This window comes from Melopsittacus undulatus, chromosome Z (genome assembly GCF_012275295.1).
Source record: "Melopsittacus undulatus isolate bMelUnd1 chromosome Z, bMelUnd1.mat.Z, whole genome shotgun sequence".
Lineage (NCBI taxonomy): Eukaryota > Metazoa > Chordata > Aves > Psittaciformes > Psittaculidae > Melopsittacus > Melopsittacus undulatus.
The window spans coordinates 37,242,920-37,264,414 of record NC_047557.1 but is presented as its reverse complement, the minus strand read 5'-3'; the positions used below and the strand labels follow the sequence as shown (position 1 = coordinate 37,264,414).

Here is a 21,495-nt window from a genome sequence, read left to right as displayed (position 1 = left end):
AGGCTGACAAGCCTTAAAGCATTTGCTGAGGCAACGTGCTCAGTCTTGCGAGAGAACACCCAACTGCTGTCACTTTCAATTTAGCAAGAACACTACTCTAAGTAATTTTGAGCAAGTTATTTGCATTGCACTCTAGGGTAGCTTCCCTTGAGCTACTTTCCTTCCCTCCAGCCTGCCACATTCTGGAAATCAAGTGTTATCTGGGTGCCTTTCCAGGTGTGAAGGCCAGGGCTGGAGCCCAGTGTAACAGAGAAACAATGCATCAGCCTAGGCACCAACAGCAAAATGTGCTGCCAGCTGAGCAAGGCATCAGCTAATCTATGTGTGAGTACACTCAAAAAGGAGTGTCAAAGAAGTCTTTATCTCCAAAGTTCAGTGATCCTCATCATTAAGTTACATGACACAAGATAAACACAAATCAATCATTCTAAAGGGAGGAGAGGTCATCTGGTACATAACAGCTGTTTGGCATGGTTATTTCAAGCCAAATACAACTTATAGTCTTCAGTAATGGCAACACACTGTACAAGTTGAAGTTACATCTAATATGGGAGATGTAAAGGCTTCTCTACTATCAGCTTTTTTAATATCTAAGCTATCTGATAAAAAAACATACATTGTTTTAATGAATTTCGTTTTTTTTTTAAGATTTTGGAAGGCAATTGAGGGTTAAGAAAAATATCAGTGCTTAAAATCCTGTATGTTTTGTGCATCCTTTTTCAATTTTGCCTAAAGCACCTGTGGTTTTCTGCAGCTGAGGCAGTAAGGACAGTGACCAACACATGCCGCAGCTCATCAGGCCACTCTTGTCACAATGGGTCAGGCTACAGATCCAACAAAGCCAACGGAGATAAACCTCTACAGCTTTAGATTACATGCCATGAGTCTAACTTTCCTACTAGAGCAGTGATTGACAAAATTCATGTTTATTTCAGCTGAATGAGATCCCTGAGAAATTTATTTGACCTTTGAATCTTGCACCTCACCCAGTGGCACAGAGACATGCACACAGCAGTTACGTAAATTAACTCCATTTCAGGATTCCAACTGAACAGGACTGAAAATGACATTGCAAAGTGCAGTTGATGCACTATTTGGAGTTTTCACCCTGCCCTGCAAAGAAACATGGTGTCTTCCCATAAAGATATTTTAACATTAATCTTTGCTTATTTATATAAAGAGTTTGCCAGTGTTGTCTATGCTGCAGCCTTATACCTCCCTGCATCCAGTAATTTTTACATTTAAAAATTAGGGTATCATCTGTATATGAACCTGACAAAGCCTGTAACTTTAACATTTATATATACCTCTCAAACAATAAACATGAATATAGCAAAAAACATTGTTTGCAAATTCCACCATTCTTCTCTTTAATAAAGTTCCTGAACAGGTGTAAAATACAGATATTGAAACTGCAATCAACCAACCATACAAGAAAATCCCCCACCAGACTATATCTTTGTATTTCATCTTATGAAGAACAAATTTAAAAACTGAAACACAATGCATTTAACCTGATTATTAATTTTATACAAGGTGAAATCTTCATGTAGTATGTAAAATTTACACTATAACAACAGCATTCATTTATTAATTTAGGGCTTTACTTAGTTTCTAAGCTAACTGTATAGTCAGGAAAAGGGTTTCAAACCTTCATGCTTTTACAGTCATTCATGACTTCAGGGCTGGGCAAGTAAAAATTAAAAGAGGAAGCTTCTGAACTGCTGTTTGTTTGCTCTTGATTCCCAGCTTTGTAAAAGACCTCTGTGCATCTCCTTTCATAAAACTCTGGCTAACTTTTAAAAACTGTCATCCTTAAATTCAACAACAAATAGAAACTTCTCCCATCACTACAGTGAGATACATGTACTTCAGCCAGCAACAACCTTTGTCCTTTCTATCACCAAACCCCAAAGGAGACAAAAATACACCTACATATTCCTTCTGACTGGCAATTTTCTGTTCTTATATACAGAAGACCCAAAGCCAAGTTTATATTGCAATTTTCGTTCCGTTTGGTCCTGAGACCTTTGTTTGGGAGTTGGGAGTTTTGCCTTCTCTTTTCTCACCAGTTTTAGGATTAGGATTGCTGCTTATAGTTCTCTGCCGCGGAAGAGGCTTTGGAGATTTCTAGACTGATTTAGTCAATGCACTGGCAAGAGTTTGGCTCTGAAATTTAAGGCACATGAGTAGTTTTTAGAAAATTGCCTTTAATCACTTCTCCAATATCTTTACTGTCTGAGATCCTTGCATAATATGGTATTAAAGGGACAATGTCAGGTCAAATTTGGTTACATGCAAGTAACATTCAAAAATTAAGGTTTCCAGAAGTAAAGAAACAGACCAGAGCATAAAATTCACAGAAATACTTGCACCACTCATTTCTTTCAAATCCTTGCTGACAGGGAGTAAGAGCAGACAAAACCTAAAAGTTGAGCCTAGTATAGAGGTAAACTGTTCTCAGAAATCCATGGGTGCCATTAGCAACGTGAGTCACCGTGTCACCATCCCGCCAGCATCACCACACAGGTACACAGTGCTTGGCTCACCGGCATCAGAGGATGGTGTGATGCAGTCTGTGATCACCTGCCATACTGAGGCCTGCACTCACTCCACCACTCACCCCTCCAGCACAAACGGGGGAACACTTCCATTTCTGCTGCTGCTTTCTTCTGCCCCAGCCTACCCCACCCCCTCAGAAAGGACCTGCCAGGGTCAAAGCCTTTAGATGCAATGTACCAACTAAACACTGATAAGTAGGGATCAATGTGCATTTGTCCTTCTCTGGAATTAGCTTTACTAAACCAAGATCTGCAGGAAACATTCAGCCCCTTCAAGACCAGACAATAAGCACTGTTCACTGGTTGAGTACTAACCTCAGGAAAACTAGGTTATGATGCCAAAACAAACAGCAAATTTTTTGGTGCAATTAGCTGTACTTATGTCCCTTTTGGGGTAAAAGGCACAGGTAAATGCAATTTCTAATGAAACTGCATGCTGTTCTGGACACTGTTCAGTTCCCTGCAAAAGAAAATTAAAAGGCATGTATCTCTATACCAGCATAATTTCATCCACAGAATCACAGAATCCCAAGGGTTGGAAGGGACCTCAAAAGATCATCTAGTCCAACCCCCCTGCAAGAGCAGGGTAACCTAGAGTACATCACACAGGAACTTGTCCAGGCGGACCTTGAATATCTCCAACGTAGGAGACTCCACAGCCTCCCTGGGCAACCTGTTCCAGTGCTCTGTCACTCTTACAGTAAAGAAGTTCTTCCTGATGTTCACGCGGAACCTCCTATGCTCCAGTTTACACCCATTGTCCCTTGTCCTGCCACTGGATATCACTGAAAAAAGCCTAGCTCCATCATCCTGACACCCACCCTTTACATATTTGTAAACACAAAATCCATTATTGACATGAAACAATTTACTAGACAAATAGCAGTAACTGGCTTTAATTACACATTGTAGATCCAGACAGGGACAGATACTGAGAAATCACATAATGACTAGCCAGTTGAAGTAACAGGCTAGTTCATTTAGGCAAAGCAGAGTTGTGCTGGAAACTAGAAAGATCAACTAAAACTGCAGCATATTTGTATTGGTAACAGAGGACAGTAATTTCTATTTCATGTCTCACCAAAACACTACTGCAAGGGCTGAAAGGTGCTGCCAAGCAGCATACCTCAGCTCTGCACACACCATGTGTAGTGAATCCACTACACACAGCCACTCTCCTATGTCTTAAATAATTTCTTAACTGGAAACAGTTATCATCCTCAGAATTATTAGATGAACGCAAATACTCATTAAATGACAACAGATAATCCTGGGGATAACAGATGTGTCTGAGGACTCCAGTATGCTATAAGGAAACTTTCTGGGTCATGGCAAGAATGAGAAATACTCAAAAAGATCACAAACTGATTTTCAGTGCCTGGGCAGGAGGAAGACACCATTCTCAGCTGAAAGTGTAACTGTGAGAAAACAGTGTAATGCGGCATGTGACCAGCCCTTATTCAAATACACAGTAAAGGGAAGAAAAGAACTTCTTCTTATTACCACCACTGCAAGAATCTCGCCTCTTTGTTAAGCCCAGTGTTCTAAAATGTCTTAAATCCATTTGAAAAATAACTACACACAGAGCAAGTCATTTGCAGGAACATTAGATACCTGAAATGCAGCCACAGTTCTTATGAGCTAGCAACGCTATTTCACAAGAGCTCTGCCTATAAGTACATTGCCATCTCTTGAACCCTTATCCCTGGAAACTCCTGAGCTACAAAAGGTAAGGTGGACTCGCAAGTATCATGCATAATAATTCTCACTTGAAAAAGCAGGACCTCAGCAGTACTTCTGCATCCCATGGCAACTGGTAAATTACTGCCAGTACTAAAGAGATTTCCAACTTAACAGACTGTCTTGCAAAAGCTTTTCAGAACAGGAACTTTCTGGTTCATCACCCATTACATGCATGTTTATGGTATGTAGTAACATTAACAACTCATTGTAACAAAGAACACTTTGGAATCACACACCATAGAAGTACATTGTAAAACTCCAGACTCATGCACTGTAAAACATGAACTCAGCGTGAGTCTTTTAACATATGCTCAGGGCTTCTAGAATTACCTTGTGTTCAGGCTAACCTCTCAGAAGACAACAACCTGGCTTTGCAACACAGACACACTGTGGTTCCCCTGACTTTCGTCACTACAGTACATCAATACATCTGTTGCTAACTAGCCTCTTCTGCTTATCCAGTATTTTTTACCTGCTCCTTTGCACAAGCGTTCAGGACTCTGCACATCTGCGGAAATACTGCTACTATAAGTAACTGAATTTGCAATTAAAATTTTCAACACTACATACTTACAAAAATATTGTGTAAAAATTGAATTTGAACGCTTTCACTGTTGCTCACCAGCTCACCATGCCCATTTACAGGGCCTGGCAGACTGAAGTTCAATAGCACAGAAATGTTTCTCTGTTTTCTGTTTTTAAAGACAACATGTAATTTCAGATCACAGCAGAATTTATGTGATTATTTCCTAGTATTAATTCAAAGACAGCCACTGTAAACATGTTCTCAGATTTTCACAGACACATGACCTACACTAACAGAAGAGAAATTGCCTGTACTAGCAGGGTAAATGCAGACCTAAGTTCGACAGGGATAACAGAACTTGTTAAAAATCTTCAGTCATATTGAAGAGAGACTTTAGTTTCCATGGCACAAATGGAGGGTGTCAGCTTCTTAGAAATGCATCAATTCAGCCTTCAACTAAGAGCATGCTACGGCATTTTCTTTCTGTCGTGGTTTAAACCAAGTCCACACAGCTCATTACTCACTTCCCCCCATTGCTCCCCCAACTACCGGAGAGTTAGGAAGGAGAATCCAAAGAATGTAGTCCCCACCGATTGAGATAAGCACAGTTTAATAGCTAAGGCATAACACAAATCACTACTGCTACTACTACTACAAATAATAATAAGCCAATAACAAGTGAAGAGAATACAACATCTCACCAGCCACTGACCCATAACTCACCCCACCCTGCCCGACCAAGCACCGACCGATACCTCCTCCACCCCACCAGAGCCCCAGCCCTTCTGGGTCTCTCCCGGTTACATCCTGGGTATGACGTGCTATGGTATGGAATACCTCTTTGGCTAGCCTGGGTCAGGTGTCCTGTCTCTCCTTCCTCCTAGCTTCCCCTCCACCCTGGCAGAGCATGAGCTCAGAAAAGGCCTTCGACAAACTAAACATTTGAGCAGTAACTCAAAACGTACTTGCTATCAGCAACCATTCTCAGCCCGAAAGTCAAAACACAGCACTGCACCAGCTACCAAGAAGGAGAAAAATGACTGCTACTGCTCAAACCAGGACACTTTCACATTTAATCACTGCACTTAAAAGCTAAGTATGTATGCCTAAGTACTCTTCTGGACTGGGGCCTTACATCAAAGGCTCATAAAAATGTTTCCAATATTTGGATCCCAAACTTAGCCCATAAAGAAAAACTCTGACTTCAGTGGGCTTTCCAGAATGCTGCTTCTGATCTCTGTATAGACCATACAATACGATTGAAAGAGTATTTCTGAACACAAATAGCAGTGGGGTCATGAAAAGAAAATGCAGGAAATACTAAATACAAACCTCTTTCCTCATCAAAGATGCTTCCTTGTTCAGCACTTGGATGCTGGCAAAGAGACAACCAACTCTATTTCTGAAACTGCATCTCACCTATCTGGCACTGAGCAACCACAGAGGTCAACCACCCACTGCTGTTACAAACACATTACTCCATCAAAGGATTCAACATTACACAGCACAAAGTTCTTCACAGTTTAAACAAAGAAGAGGAAGAGAAGAATGTTATCTGCTGGCCAATCTCAGAGCTTTCTTTTGTTTGTTCTATATCATCACAACATGGGCATTAATATTGAATAGTGACTCTGAAGACAGGCCATATCTTAAGTATCTAAAGTGGAAAACAAATGCAATTTGCAACACTCAGCTGGAGGAAGCATGAAGGGCCCCAGCAAGTCACAGCTTGATACCATCTATATTACACTGTCATACCATGAAGTTTAAGGGATGGAGCCACGTAACTGTTTGCTGTCAGTCCTGCCAGCATTACTCTTTTTGCTCAACTGCTTGTCTCACACAGTAATAAAATCTTTACAGGCTTCACAGCTGAGTACAACAGCCCTCACACACACCGCAACATAGGCAGACTGTCACAGGACTGAAATCCCATCTTCTAGGGAAAAAGGGAGCACAGCCTGGATGATTTCTGAGGAGTCTGAAGGTATGGTCCCACCCTGTGTTTCCCAGCTGGCCATGGCTCAGCACTCTCCTCAGCTCTGCCCACCTCAATACCATGCAAAAATCAACCAAATAAACTAAAAAAGGCTTTTCTTTACAGTGCTGTCTTGCTTTTAAATAGGAGTCACACTATTCACTTACCAACCACCACAGACTCATGAACAGCCACCTCAGCCCAGCTGGAGGAAGAGCCAGCATCAGGCTGGGAACAGCCACCTGAGGTCTTGTTGAGACAGACTCATCCTCCTGCCCCTTTGCCACAGAGGACATCTGAACACACCCTCGGACTCTCCACAGTGTCTTTTTGCACTTTTGGCCTCATGTGCCAAGATACATTCAAGCTGTACCATTTGGTTTCTTGCTCTGGATGCTGGAACAGCAGCCAAAGGGACTCCCAAAGGCCTGGATTTCCCCAGGGCCGGGCAGTGAGGAGCAGCTTCAGTTGATGTTTATGCTGGTCTGCACAGGACGCCCTGGCAGCCATCACCACTGCTCCCTCTGCACCAAACCAGGCTGTGACTCCTGGTCCCCACCACAACAGGCTGTGCTCCCAGTCACACTACCCTGCAGCCTAAAAGGCCTGTGCCCCATCCAGCTGACAACTCCTTTCCTCAAAGGCCAGCCAGCCTCCTGGGAGCACTCCTTACTCACCAAGCTCTCCAGCTGCAACTCTGTTCACATGCTCTTGTGAGCTGTGCCAGCATGAGTAGTGAGGGAAGGGCCAGAGCAAAGACAGGCAGACATCTATGAAAGGGCCACGGCTGCATGGCATATATTTTGTAAGCACTAGTAGAAGCTCATCTACACCTCTTTGGGGGTTAAACTGTGCCAATATAACATAAACTAAACCAGTACTTTACAGGAGCGGGACTGTGATCAAACCTGGAATCGTCCCACCCCAGCCAGGCTACTGAAAAATCTATATCCGCAGTCTGACCTCAGGAATGCAGCCTAACCCCACTGACACTACAGTCAGAACAGGCTACCAATCCTTGTAGATGTGACCGTGTCCCTCATCATCACTGTGTAACCCCTAGCACCACAAGGCAGCTACGAAACCACTTTTATAATAAGAACATGATATTTTTTTGACACCAAGGAGCTGTTTACCAAGTTCCAGACCATTACACCTAAAACCAGTCAAGGCAAGGAGCAGAGTGTCTGCCCTGACACAGTGCCCATTCAGAGTTTCCTCATTACTGGCAACAGTGAAGAGGGCTGAGCCCAATTCTCAGCACTGATTTACCGATTAAGAAGAATCAGACACACCCATTTAATTAGCAACCCAAGGACATTTGATTTGCAACCAGTAGCAACAAGACGTCACACCGCCAATAGGCTTTAAAACCCCCTTTTTCTGACTTGTATTTATCAACATGCAGCATGACAGCACTCAGCTTCTGCCCTGATGAAAACAACAGCAACATACTGTTCTTAGATGCCACTGTCTGTTCCCCTACGAACAGACAGAAGGAACTGGACAACTTAGAACAGCGCATACCATCAACCATGCTATAGCAGAGATGCACAGTGATGCCAGCTCCAAGGAAAGGATGAAGACAACTGCTTAATAAATACTGCATTTCTTGAGGCTTACACACTTAGAGCTACAGCCCCTCAGAGGAGCCTCTCCTCTTTCAGGACAGGTGCGACTAGCTCTCAAAAACTGAGGCAAAACTTTAGACATCAGAATGCAAAGCAAAAGAACTGGTAATTCAAAGAATACAGCATGGATCACAATGGTTCACCTAGTATGTGCGTTACAGAGAAATATGTTTACGGATTACAAGAATCAGGGAAGCTTTACACAACAGCTGATAGAGCCAGTCTGAAAACAACAGCAAGGGAAGATCAAACTTGCTAACTCATGGCCACCTCAGTGCCCAGTCATGCTGTGAAATGTCTGAAGAGTTTCAAACTCTTTAGTGCAGTTTTCAGAAATTTGGATTACCCAACTTGGACATACAACCTCCTTGGATAGCACCTAAAAGCCTACAGATCAGCTTGCTAGGGGACATATGTAGGGGGACCCACCTCTTTAGTTGACATGGTGCTACTCAGTGGAAAATAAATTTATAATTGAGTCATGAAAAGGCAGGATGAAGGAGTGGCTTATCTAGGAAAAGACATACGAAGAGATTTTGCATACTTCACGTAGATCTTCCTCCTGGGAAGGCTTTGTTCAGCTTCAGCAAATGTAATCAGATTAGATTCACTCTGATGAACACTGTACATGTAACCCAGCATGGTCTGTGCCATCTTATTTATAACACCAGCCATGTTCAGAGTTGTGATGACAGCAGCAGGAAGGGACTGACCTTCTCCTCCTACTGCTTCACACTTCCCCTGACTTCCTAACCTGTACCACAATCCCGCTTTAAAGACAATAAAATAAATTGAGGACAGTTCTGGCCCAATGACCATTAAAACCTGTTTTCTATTATGTCTGGGCATCTCCCACTGTGGTTACACAGAGATGAACAAGAATTCCTTGAGATGAGAGAGGAGTGACCGGTTGCAGCTGCCCAGCCCTAGGTTCTGTACAAGTAAAGCAGCCACGACATACACAAGTTTGACTGGGCCCAGAGGGAACCATGCTCTTACGTGCCAACAGCCTTCTTAAAAACTGAGCCTTATGCACAGAAATTGTTTAGACGTTTCTGAAAACGTTACTTTCAGCCCAGAGCAGAACACTGTGTGTGCTGCATGGACAGAATGACGTTCACCAAAACCTTGTTTTACTCTATAAGCTATAGATATTTTAAATTCACCTGCTCTTTTAAAACTACTATATGACTTACTGCTTTCCACTTAGGTGCTCAAGGATGGTGGGGGGAGGCAAGAACGATCTTACCTGCTCTCTGTCCCTACTACGTTTTAAAAGAAAAAAGTGAACATCGAGCCCAGAGAGAAATGTCCTTCTCTCGTATGGTTCTGTATGATTCTTAGGCTTCCCTCCTGATACTGGTTATTTCCAGGGGAAACCTACTTCATCACACTCACTATGGGGCCAATGACCTTGAAACAACCAAGTAAGCTTCAGCATTTGTCCCTTATCAAGCCACAAAACAATTAAGGAAACTTAGGTTTAAATATAACCTAGCCTATTTGGTGTTTATAGTTTTTTAATACCACTATATGAGCCTATTATTACTTTAAATAAAACTAAATTAATTTGGTATAAAATAAACTTAGAAAGAAAAGTCTGTAAACTGATTTAATAACTTCAGGCCATATTTCTTATTAAAAATAAAAACCAAACCCACCAAAAAAGCCACTGATGATGCTTCTTTAAATTAAATTTAGCCTTATGCCAGTATAAGCTTATCCCTGCAGATGACACTGCAATTCCCCTTGGAGATCCAAAATACACTAAATCTCTAAAAACTGGCCATTTTGTTCTGGTACCAAGAAAACGAGTTTGTGGTTTAACTTCAGATGTTCACAACTTGAAAAACTAGCCTGTTTTTTCTTAGTGTACAAGCAGATAACTGCATATTTTGAAAACTGCATTAAGAAATACTTACAAGGAATATTCCACTGTAAATGTATTCCTCATACCAGCAAGTATATCAGAAATGGATACATCAGACATGCTGCTACAGCATGATCTGTTCGAAATACCATCCAGTATCATAATTTTACCTGTAAGCACAGAGTGCTGTTCTTAAAACCCCGACATCTGAATCACACACGTTTCAGATTAAAAAAAAAAAAAAAAAAAAAAAGCGTTAGCACCATGGTAAAAGGAAAGTAGTGAAAATTTACTAGAGCATTTTTCTTACGTTTTATATCTCTCCATTGTAAACCCCATGGAATTCAAATAACGCTACCACAAAACCACCGTGACCTGCTGTGGGGGCAACCCTTTTTGCTGGAAGCCACTCGTGGCTACTAGAACACAAGCAGGTGTGTGTGTGTATAAAGTCACTCAAGCGCACAACTGCAGAAGCACAGGGGAACAAACACCGACACCCGAACATAAAATCACTGGCAGAACAGCCCCGTGTAGCCTGAAGGAGCTGCTCTTTGCTATCAGCCCGTCAGTCCAGCAGCTAGGTCTTTTCCTTCCCCAAGTAACCTGGCCTTTCTTTCAGCTGAACTCCGACGCCATAGACCGACGTGCTCAAGTGCCGCTCGTGACAAGGCGAGTGCAGCGCGTACCGCCGGCCAAAGAGCAGCAGGTGGGTGGTTAGCCTTAGCTGGCCATCTCACCGCCTGCCCTCCCCCGATGAGGGCCACCCCGGCCACCTCCCACCCTCACGCGGGGACTGCGCACTCCTTCCCAGTGCGGAGAGCGGCTAGACTCCGGCCCTCCGCCTGCCCTCACCTGCTGTGCCGAGGCGTCACGGCCGCCCCGACAGGACCAGCGCGGGTATGCCCGCGGCCCTCGCTCCTCCGGCGCCGCGCTGTGATCGGGGGACGGATGCTGCCATCCTCGTCCCCGCCAGTCCCGGCTCCCGCGGCAAACGGAGTCCAGCTGCGAGAAGAGCAGGTCCCGCCACGCCGCCATGCCACCGGCGATCCGCGCCCTGGGGCTGCGGGGCGGGCTGTGCTCTGTCGCGGCGCGGCGGATCCGGGGTGCCGTCCTTTACCCCCAGTTTCTGCGCTCGGGATTTGAGCGGTCGGTTTATTGCCTCCGCGCTGCCGGGAAGCACCCGCGTCTTAGCCTACACCGTGACCCCTGGCCCAGTCGCGCTTTCCTTCCACCCTTCCTAGGTCTTAACGACGTCGAGAAACTACATCATAAGTATCCCAAACTCGGCATACGGTTCTTGTCTCGACTTTCCCTGCATTTCAGCTTCCCCTCTAAAGCTCAAGTTCTTCCCCTAGCTATGTTTTACGGTGTTGTGAAAAAACACGTCAGGTTACAGCAGTCGTGATAAATGTAACGTGAAGTGCAAGAGGAAGCCAACAATTCTCTCCTGAATTATGAAGACTAGAGTCATATGTAATCAACATGTTACAGAAAAGCAAAAGGTGTAAAACAGTATTACAGTGCAGCATGATGATCTTAAGGTCCTTTCCAACCCTAACTATTCTATAATTCTATGAACAGCTCAACCAGTATACAAAATGCCCAGTATGTGACTAGTTTATTAATTAAAATCTTCATAAAATGATGAAATTAAAATACAAACCTAAGCTTTTGAATAGTCTGGTTTTTGATCTTCCTATTCTTGTATCCCTTTTTATGCACTGACAAAACAAGGAGGAGAAAAAGGGTGAACCTCAACACTCCTTTCAGCAGGTATCTGTGCCCTGCAGGATCACAGCCATCTGACCAAAACAAGCATGTGCAGCAGTTATAGTTGGCTGTACCTACCGCAGACTAACACAACAGGCATATGCCATTCTCAGTTCATTCCGAGTTTCATTTTGTTTCCAGTCTTATGTATTTGCTTCAACTTGTTTTTCAAACTTGACTCAAAAATCCTTTTTTAGTCCCCAAATACCTTTTTCCTAATAACCAATCCCAGCCTGCAGTTCTTTTGTTTCTCTGCTCTGCCTTCTCTGTATTTTTCCTACTGTTTCTTTTATTTTGTTGGTTTCAGTTGTGCCACTGTATTGACTGAGCTCCAGTGTCTACCTGCCTCTGGATTTTATCATTACTTTTTATCCACATAGTCTTTCTAGGTGTTTCTCCCTTCTTCTGGTCTAATTTTCCTTCCCAGACAAATCTCGTCTTCCTCTGTGGTGCCCTTCTCCTCTGCCTTCAGAGCTCTGCCTTCAGACTGCGTCATCTTGGTGCAGGAGCTTGGGAGCAGAGCCTCCAAGAGCACCAGGGAGAAGATAGTCCCACTGCCAGGTGAAGCCCCAGGGCTCAGCAGCACCCCACAAACCAGAGCAGAAAAGCCAGCTCTGCTCTGGGGTGTGCCTCAGGGCCTTTTGGAACATTACCTGGTAAACTTTGCAGTGGTTTCATATGAACTATTCATTCAAACTCAAGGATAAGAAAACTGCTTCCAGCCTCGTGCCAGACCTAAGTTTCTGCTTCTTCCACTGCATCTGTTTTGTCTTCAGACTTCTTACACTGCTCTTCTTAAACAGAAAGACATGAAAAGCTTTACAGCTTTCAATATGAATACAGAATAAGAGAATACACTGCTAGAAATTTTAGTAGGTGATGAACGGCATGTTCATTCTTTCCCTAGCTACACCTTTTAAGATATTATTTTCAATTGAATGTTCTCAAAGAGGTAATCCTGAGTCAGCACAGAAACTTTCAGCTCAAATTGCCTAGTTTCCCTGATGTTTATAAATTAATGCTCTTTTAATAACATACATCAGTCAGTCTTCATATGAATCTGAAACCTGTAAGAAACCTGTAACATACGTATCCCAGCACATGCAGATGTTTTGCACTTCAACTGGGACATAGCTAGGTGCACATACTCTTCTGACTGCAAGCATTTTCTTAATTCCAAATTTCTGCCATTTCTAAGTTGGGCATCTTCTTTCAAACCTGAGAAATTCCCAATCTTCCCTGGAATCAAGACACACCATTTGTAATCTATTATGAAGACCTAAAAATCTGCTCTGCAAAGCCATACAAAAGGATTCTTATGCTGCTGCAAATTCTCACACCAAATTTTCCAGCACTTCACTGATATGAAAACACATTTTATAACAGGCATTTTAGTAGCTCAAAGTCCACTTAACTATCCTGTTATCTCTAGATAACAGAACTGTTGAGATGTTTTCTCCTGCAGTCCTGCTGCAGAATGTCAGTCCTATATTTCTACAGGCTTACCTTGAGATCAGCGCTATCTTGTTTGTCCATCCTTTATGCTTCTTTTTTTTTTTTCATAAATTAAGCTGTCACTTCAACAGGAGTATGCCCAGCTCAATTCTTGGACGCTGTTAGGAACCACACATCACACTTCCTGCTTTTCATGTCCTAAGTAAGTGAAATGCCGACATGTCAATGTATGACTGCATTAATTCATGCATAACCTTCCATTGTTTTCAAAGTCCAAAAATCTGCTACCAAAAAGCAATCTTAAAGGAGGATAATATGCTTAACAGAAACTTCTACCAAAACAGCAATGGCTTTGTTTCTACTTTTTACATGGGGAGCCTGTAAAGGTACAAATATCCAGATACCCACTCTGTTCACTGTGTTCTGTTAGATCGTACCTCCTATCCAGCAAGTATATTAATTTTGGTTTATATTTTCAACTGTGTTTAATCACAGCTCCTAAAGGTGTGTCCAAATTCTGCAATGAAAAAGACAGAAGTAATCTGTATCTTATGCACTGATCTGCTTTAAAAGGAACTCCCAGTTTCATTGTTTCATCATATCCAAACACATTGAAGACACTGAGTTTCATAAGACCATCTACAAACTTTTACCTTTGCCTTAGTTCCCTAGCAGATCTTCAAGAACTAATGAAGCAGCAAAGAGAGGAGCAAGGAATAACACTGGTAGAGACTGCTTCTAGGTTTCTCGCTGTCCCACAACAAATCATCCTGACACTAGGCTTATTTACTTTTATCTTCCCACATGAAAAAAAAAAGAAGTCTCATAAGTTAGTCCAACACCAAAGGCTGGCAGCACATACATTCACTGGATGCTCACCAGACGATGACTGTTTCAGCTACTGCTTTAGCATGCTGTGAAAGGCACTGTGGCAGGTTATTTTTCTATATAGTGAAAAACTTAAATCTTGTTTTACCATGCAGAAGACGGACTACAACAGAATAGAATCTTCTGCTTTCATCCTTCAAGTTACAGTGTGTACAGGCAACATCCTGTAACAAGCTTACAGCATACTTTATTATTTATTTCACAGCATGCAAATATGCAGTGATTATTTCAGGTTTGATTGTAGTAAGTATTCCCTCCTGTTGCCCAATTCACACTGATACTAGGCACTGATCTGCTAGCAAATACTTTTCTAAGAAGGAGAACATGACTTCCCTCGTCATAAATAATCTGATATTTTTAGGTAAAGTTAAGGCTGACAGAACCCAGGCAGGCATAAAAATGCACATCAGCTACTGGTTTACATGACAGATGTGCTTCAAAAGGAGGCAAGAACAAGGACAGTCTTGAATATTGAATTATATACAGCCAGGATGCCATGTGTTCTTGCGGTTTTGTTTTTTTAAATTAGATCATCCAGTGATGGCAACAAGTAGTTACTGATACCTGAAAATGGCTCAAAATTCTTCAAGATAGTTCAGACATCATATCTGCAAGAAGAATTATTCAAAGTCAACAGGACTGTCTGCAGAATTTGTTACATGAGAAAAATTGGCTTTCAAAAAGGTTTTATTAAGAGTTGTAGTACGTTGCCAGGAATGTAGTGGGGTAGGTTTTGTGAGTTTACAGTTGCAAATAACCAACCATCAATTCCCCTGAAATACATTCTGTACATTCCTCTGAAGTCAGTGCAGGTCCAAAGAACAGAATGTGATAGTACAGTTTAGTCTTGCTACAGTTTTGAGTAGTTTCTGTGCTTCTGGCAATAGTCTCACGGAAACCAGCATAATACTTCCTAAGGCAGGATGTAACAGTCCAGAACTAAAAATTACCATTTCAGATGATGTCATTGGTCTCTTGTTACTCAATTTTCTCAACAGAGGCAGAAAATGAGTGAAGAAGGCCCAAGAGGACTCAGTGCAGGATTGTGTTTAACAGCTTTAAGACATAGCAGCCTCCATCTCTTCAGAATAAACCCTTCACATTATGGGATGGAGAAGCACAGTGTGCTTATGTAGGGTAACAATCATGGAGACAAACACAAGGAAGATACAGGATAAAAGGATAACCAATTGCCATTCTTACCTCAGAGTTAGCTGACTCATCAGATGCTATGTGTAGGTAAACTGTAACACCTCAAAAATTATGAAGTTTCTGGGGAACCTTTCTTCAGTGTTAACACAATGCCTACATCTAAGAAGTCATAGGGCTTTTGTAGAAGTCTTATGGAACACTGCCTCTTCAGTTTGCTCTGCCATTTCCTATATCCCTGACTGGTAGATTTTTGAGACTCTTTCGGAGTACTCCCAGAAGATGTAAACTCTCATTTGTCAGCTCCCTGGCCTGGGTCGAATGACAGGCACATGGACCCTTCAGTGAGTCTTTCTCTAGAGGTGACTCCAGAGCTTTCAAATCCTCATTTTATAACAATTTTTAAAGCATGTTCTTTTCTATCTCACTTTTTTTTTATATACCATATACAATACAACTTTCTCACAGGGACTACACAGAAGGTAGAACTGGGAGGATGTAGGTTAGTGTTAAGTAACCACACTCAAAAGATGTGTCAAAGCAAATGCTTCAAGCTTCGGAAGAAGACAAACAAAAACTTCCTGCTTGAGACTGAGAAGAACCTTATCCATATCACCTTTTTATTTTGAACTAACCAAAAGCTATTTTCCTAAAAAAAAATAAGGGTTAAACAGTGATAAATGTACACAGAGCACAGTGCTTCGCAAAGGACATCTATCTTTTATAGACCTATGGCTGGAGGCAAAAGGAAAACCTGAGAACACTTAATAGGGTATCCACCAAATACACTGAGCACACATGCTGTGAGGGTGGAATACACCTGTGCAGAAACTTAAAAGCAACACCAGATTATTCCTTGTAAAATGGACTGATTCATGGAGGGTAGTACAATCCCAGTCCAGTCTTCCAAAGGCTGTGGGCATCTGAAGGCACATCTATATTCATATTGACACTGTGCCTTTAAGATACAATTGATGAGGGCTCTGCTACCAACTCCAGACCACTTGGCTCTTGAGTTTCCCATGCTGTCCTAGCAATTGTTAGGGTTTTGGCAATGGCTCCCATCAGGCACAGCCTGATGGTAGGACCACCACAGCACAAGAGGCCGTATGGATTCACCCAACAGAGATAAAACCCAGCATGATTTCAGATGGCAGTAGTTAGCACTGACAAATTCAGGATATTCACAGATAAGCTGCACAACATAAATGGGGGAGAAAGGAACATATTGAAATTCAGGTACTAGAATCTGTCTCACAGCTCAGAATAATGAGAAAGATAATGGGGAGCATATTCTACCTTTTACGCTATTGTTGGCATAAAAACAATTATGCAAGTCAGCATTCTCATTACCTATTTGTTTGATTCAGAGGGACTCCACTGACCAAGCTGTATCGTTAAAGTACTTTATGGGCATATGTCCAACTTAGGGCATAGAGTCCACATGGCATAAGTGGTCTTTAAGAAAAAAAAAACAACAAACATACTGGCTACCAAAACCATTATAATTTCTCCCCAGAAATTAAAACATGTTACTATTTCCCTTCCAGGTTTGATATTATTATTAATGTCCAAAGTATAACCATACTTTGCTTATTACCCATACCTTTCCCTGTCATATCCTACTGTATTTCATGATCGTACTTTAGAATTACTTTTTTATGTGTTCAGTTTAAATGATGAAAAACAGTCTTTGGTATCTCTGTACTTACACATTACACATTTGGAAACACAGAGTCTCCTCTTTTCAATCACAGGTTTCTCCAATTCCTCAAAAGTAGAAGTAGAAAAACCTTATTATGTGATATGCAGATGAAACATTTTGTCATTATTTGATAAACAAAAAATTGTAGTTTACAATTGACAATCATGCAACCATAAGATTTTGGTAGCTTGTTTTATGACAAAGAAGTTCATAGATAATAATTGCTTTCTATGCAGTCAGAAGCAAAATTAGTTTTCTAAAATGCCAGGAAGGAAAAGAAACTGAAAACAAATTTCATATTCTACAAGTTGAAGTGTCAAAAGGAAATATATTTAGTTAGAAGAGCACCATGTGCAGCTCAAATGAAGGATATTACACAATTCACCTGTGCCAGAGGACAGAGAACAGAGGTGGCTCATTTCCATTCATAGCTGTGCATTAGAAAACTTTCCTCTGGCTTACACTTCATTGAAAATAGTACAATAGTGGTTTTGTTTACTTTTCTCAATCTCATACTTGGTAAGCCACTTATTTCATCATATTCCAATCTAAACATGAACCCCGGGTATTCATGTAAGAAAAGAGGAAAAAAATTTAATGTTTAGCCAGTCCATATCCCTTCTTTCAAAAACTCACTATTATGAAAGAAGACAAAACAAAACCAGGAAAACCCACCACAGTAATTCTTAAAAGCAAAATAACTTTACAAACAAAAATTTGACTTTGACTCCATCCTCCTTTAACAATTTTTTTGCTCTGGGAATGGTAACTTATCTGTAATAAGAAAACTTTTAAACCCTTCAGTAATGAAACAGTTACAAGCTTTAAGAGAAGGAACAAAAATTATTTTTAAGTCCTTAGAAGTTACTAAGAAGTCATGAATGGTGGTTTATCTTTTGACCAAGAGCATTTAAAACACTTGAGTTCACTTGCAAATTAAATACCAGTAATTAAAATATACTGTTTGCTTCACAGGAACAAGTTCTCTAATACAAGAAGTTTGAAATAGAAATTTTAAATAAGCAACCTTTTAATGACTGTTTGAAAAGCCTTATTTGAAATTTTCTCATACAGTTCAAATATACTGTTAACTCTGTATCAACATTTAAATATGACTTCATGAGTTCAGTTTCTTATGAATTAGCACTTACCTTTTTTTTCCCTCATTTTTAACGAGTACATTTCAAGTAGCCTTCAGCCATCAACTGAAGTTTATCCATCCAACACACAATTGGCTAAAAATTGCTTTCCAGTTCTAACTGATAGAAACAGTCCCGAGAACTAGTGCCCACAAATTGAGAGCTTTGGGGTTTTTTGGGGGTGTGTGGAAACAAGAGGAACCAAGAATTCTTGAGGAAATGTTTTTAGTCCAGTTATGGTGAACACCTTGTTCACCTTATAATGAGGAAGTTGTGACTTGATCTGCCTTCATTTACCTACCACAGCAAGGAAATGATTAATATTCATGATGTCACTGGTCAAATTTTCAGTAGCAGTTCAGAATAAAAGCATACCCAAAAGGTTTTCCAGATTCACTGTGGTTTACTGTGTATGTATATTGCCACCTAGAGTCAAGGTTATAACTGTAGGCATGGGAGTAATTAAGCCAGACCATGCATACGAGGTATTTCAAAATGCTTCTTTGAACATAAGGTTTCATATACCAAACAAGTCTGTGCAGCCTAACATTGCTTACTGTAGCCACCAGATGCTTTCACAAAAAGGGCAACATGAATTCCCCGCAATGAATCTGCTGTAACCATAATTAGCTGCCAAACGCTGGACAGTAACTATCTTTGGTGGCACCTGGAAACATACATCAGACTGTCTTATTTGCTACATGAAGGATCTGTGCTGAAAATACTACTTCATGTCATTGGTCTGCTGGCCAACTATGCTTGCACCCACTTGCTACGCCACTTATTCACCATCACCTATCTTTTCCCCCTCCCTTTCTTCTTTTTTTCTACCACAGTCATAGAATCATAGAATAGTTAGGGTCTGAAAGGACCTTGATTATCCAGTTCCAACCTCCCTGCCACAGTCGAATTACACAATACATGGTCACCAACGCAGCCTGGTTTTGATATTAGCTCTTCACTTTCCTGATTCTGAGTGAGCTTTAAAAAGCTCCTGGAGGTTTTTCTATCTCAGGAATCATAAGTACAGTGCAGACCGTCAATAAACATGAATCAGACCATGTAAAACAGGCCTTAAGTTTAGAATGAGGCAGAAAATTCACAAAGGCAGGCAGGCATGCTATTTAAATGTGCTCAGAAACATATTTTAACTCCAGCATTTCATTTCTCATCAGTATGCCCATAACCTTACTGGTGCTACTTCCAGATTCTACACCCTTTTCAAACTGGGAAGTACCTAGATGGTGTCTGTGGTTACACCGTATGCTTTCTTCACTTGTGACAGTAGTTCTTCCTTTTAGAGGGAAACGTTTTAGGGAAAATCAAACTACATACAGAGCATATAAACAATTTTCTTCTGAAAACTTAAGAATATATCTGAGAGGCTGAGAAAGTTGGGGCTGTTCAGCCTGGAGAAGAGAAGGCTGCGTGGAGACCTCATAGCAGCCTTCCAGTACCTGAAGGGGGCCTATAAGGATGCTGGGGAGGGACTATTCACTAGGGACTGTAGTGACAGGACAAGACGTAATGGGTTAAAACTTAGGGATCCCTAAGTTTAGACTGGATATAAGGAGGAAGTTCTTTAAGGGTGGTGAGTACTGGAATGGGTTGCCCAAGGAAGTTGTGAATGCTCAATCCCTGGTGGTGTTCAAGGCTAGGTTGGACAGAGCCTTGGGTGGTACGGTTTCATGGGGTGTGTCCCTGCCCATGGCAAGGGGACTGGAACTAGATGATCTCAAGGTCCTTTCCAACCCTATGATCGTCAGTTAGTAAGTATTATGCTACTCCTGATTTATCTTAGAATGTGTGCTGACATTTTGTTATTTCAGAAAAACTTTTTCTTCTCACTGGGTACAAACACACTTGCAAAACAAAATGTCTTAAGCTTACTTACAGTTTATGTGCAGCCCTTGAAGAGCAGTCCTCTAGAAAAATGGAGTCAGAAGTCAAAACCAGTGTGTTGGTAGTCCACAGTGACACATGGTGTCTGGAAACACCAGACACTGAACAATGGCATGTCTCAATCACACCTTTTGGCAACTCTAATGCACTTCATGTCATCTAGCATCTCTCGCCTTACCTTGCCCAGCCTTTTGAATAACCCAAACTCTCAGACTCATCTCAAAAAGTTTTCCAAGGCTTTTAAATTTGCCTCTGTTTGCAAACAGACAAATGGAAAAAATTAATCAGCTGAGCAAATACTCTGGAAGTACCTGTTAACATTCCAGCACATAAACCAGAGCCCATGACTGGAACAAGCTAAGCGGAAAGTGCTTGCCTACAGCGTAATTGCAAACAAAGTAAGTATATGGCCTATAACACAGTGCAAGCCTAATTTGTTGGAAAGAGCTTAATTATTTTGTTATGGAAAAAGACAATAATAAAACCTTGTCTGTCCTGTAAATATACTCAAGACAGATTTCAGCATTAAAATGCAGTCTATTGCTAGGACACATCTCCTGTGTATAAAGATTCAAGAAGATTTGAGAGTGACCTAAGTTATGTCTGCAAAGATACTAACTAATCATAGAATAGTTAGGGTTGGAAAGGACCCTACGATCACCTAGTTCAACCCCCCCCTGCCATGAGCAGGAACACTTCACACGAGCAAAATACTGGATCCTGAGAATACTGAATGGTGTGAAATTTAAATTTCACAAATATAAGAATGCATACATTACCTAGGGCAAAAACCCACAACCAACCAAAGCCAAACCACATACCTCAATGAACTAACAAAACTATTTCCTCATTAATTTATTTTAGTTATAGTAAATGTGAAATAGGAGTTGCATTCTTGCCAGAAAAGGAGTTTGTTTTAAAAAAAGTTTTAAAAGTACTTCCTATGACAAACTGATGTACTTGGAATTTAAAAAATGTAACTAAAAATGTGTGAGAAAAGTAAATGTTGTTTAATTGTGTATCTGGCTAACCTGACAGCACGTAGGAACATACCCAAACAAGCACCATGAAAAGCTTGAATCAATAAGGCACCTTCTTTCTTCCATAGGTACTAAGAGACCCTAACAATCTAAACAAATAAGCAGTGAATACACAGAGATACCTCACAGCACAAA

At 41.3% G+C, this 21,495-nt stretch overlaps 1 protein-coding gene across 1 annotated transcript in view; it reads right to left on the bottom strand.

Annotated features, from left to right (window-relative positions):
* Positions 1 to 4,812, bottom strand: part of TRPM6 (transient receptor potential cation channel subfamily M member 6) — a 79,090-nt gene extending 74,278 nt beyond the window's left edge. Inside the window, exon 1 of the mRNA XM_034073090.1 lies at positions 4,777 to 4,812. Within this exon, the coding sequence (XP_033928981.1) occupies positions 4,777 to 4,812 (36 nt within the window). The remainder of the gene's footprint in view (positions 1 to 4,776) is intronic.
* Positions 4,813 to 21,495: the final 16,683 nt, after the last annotated feature.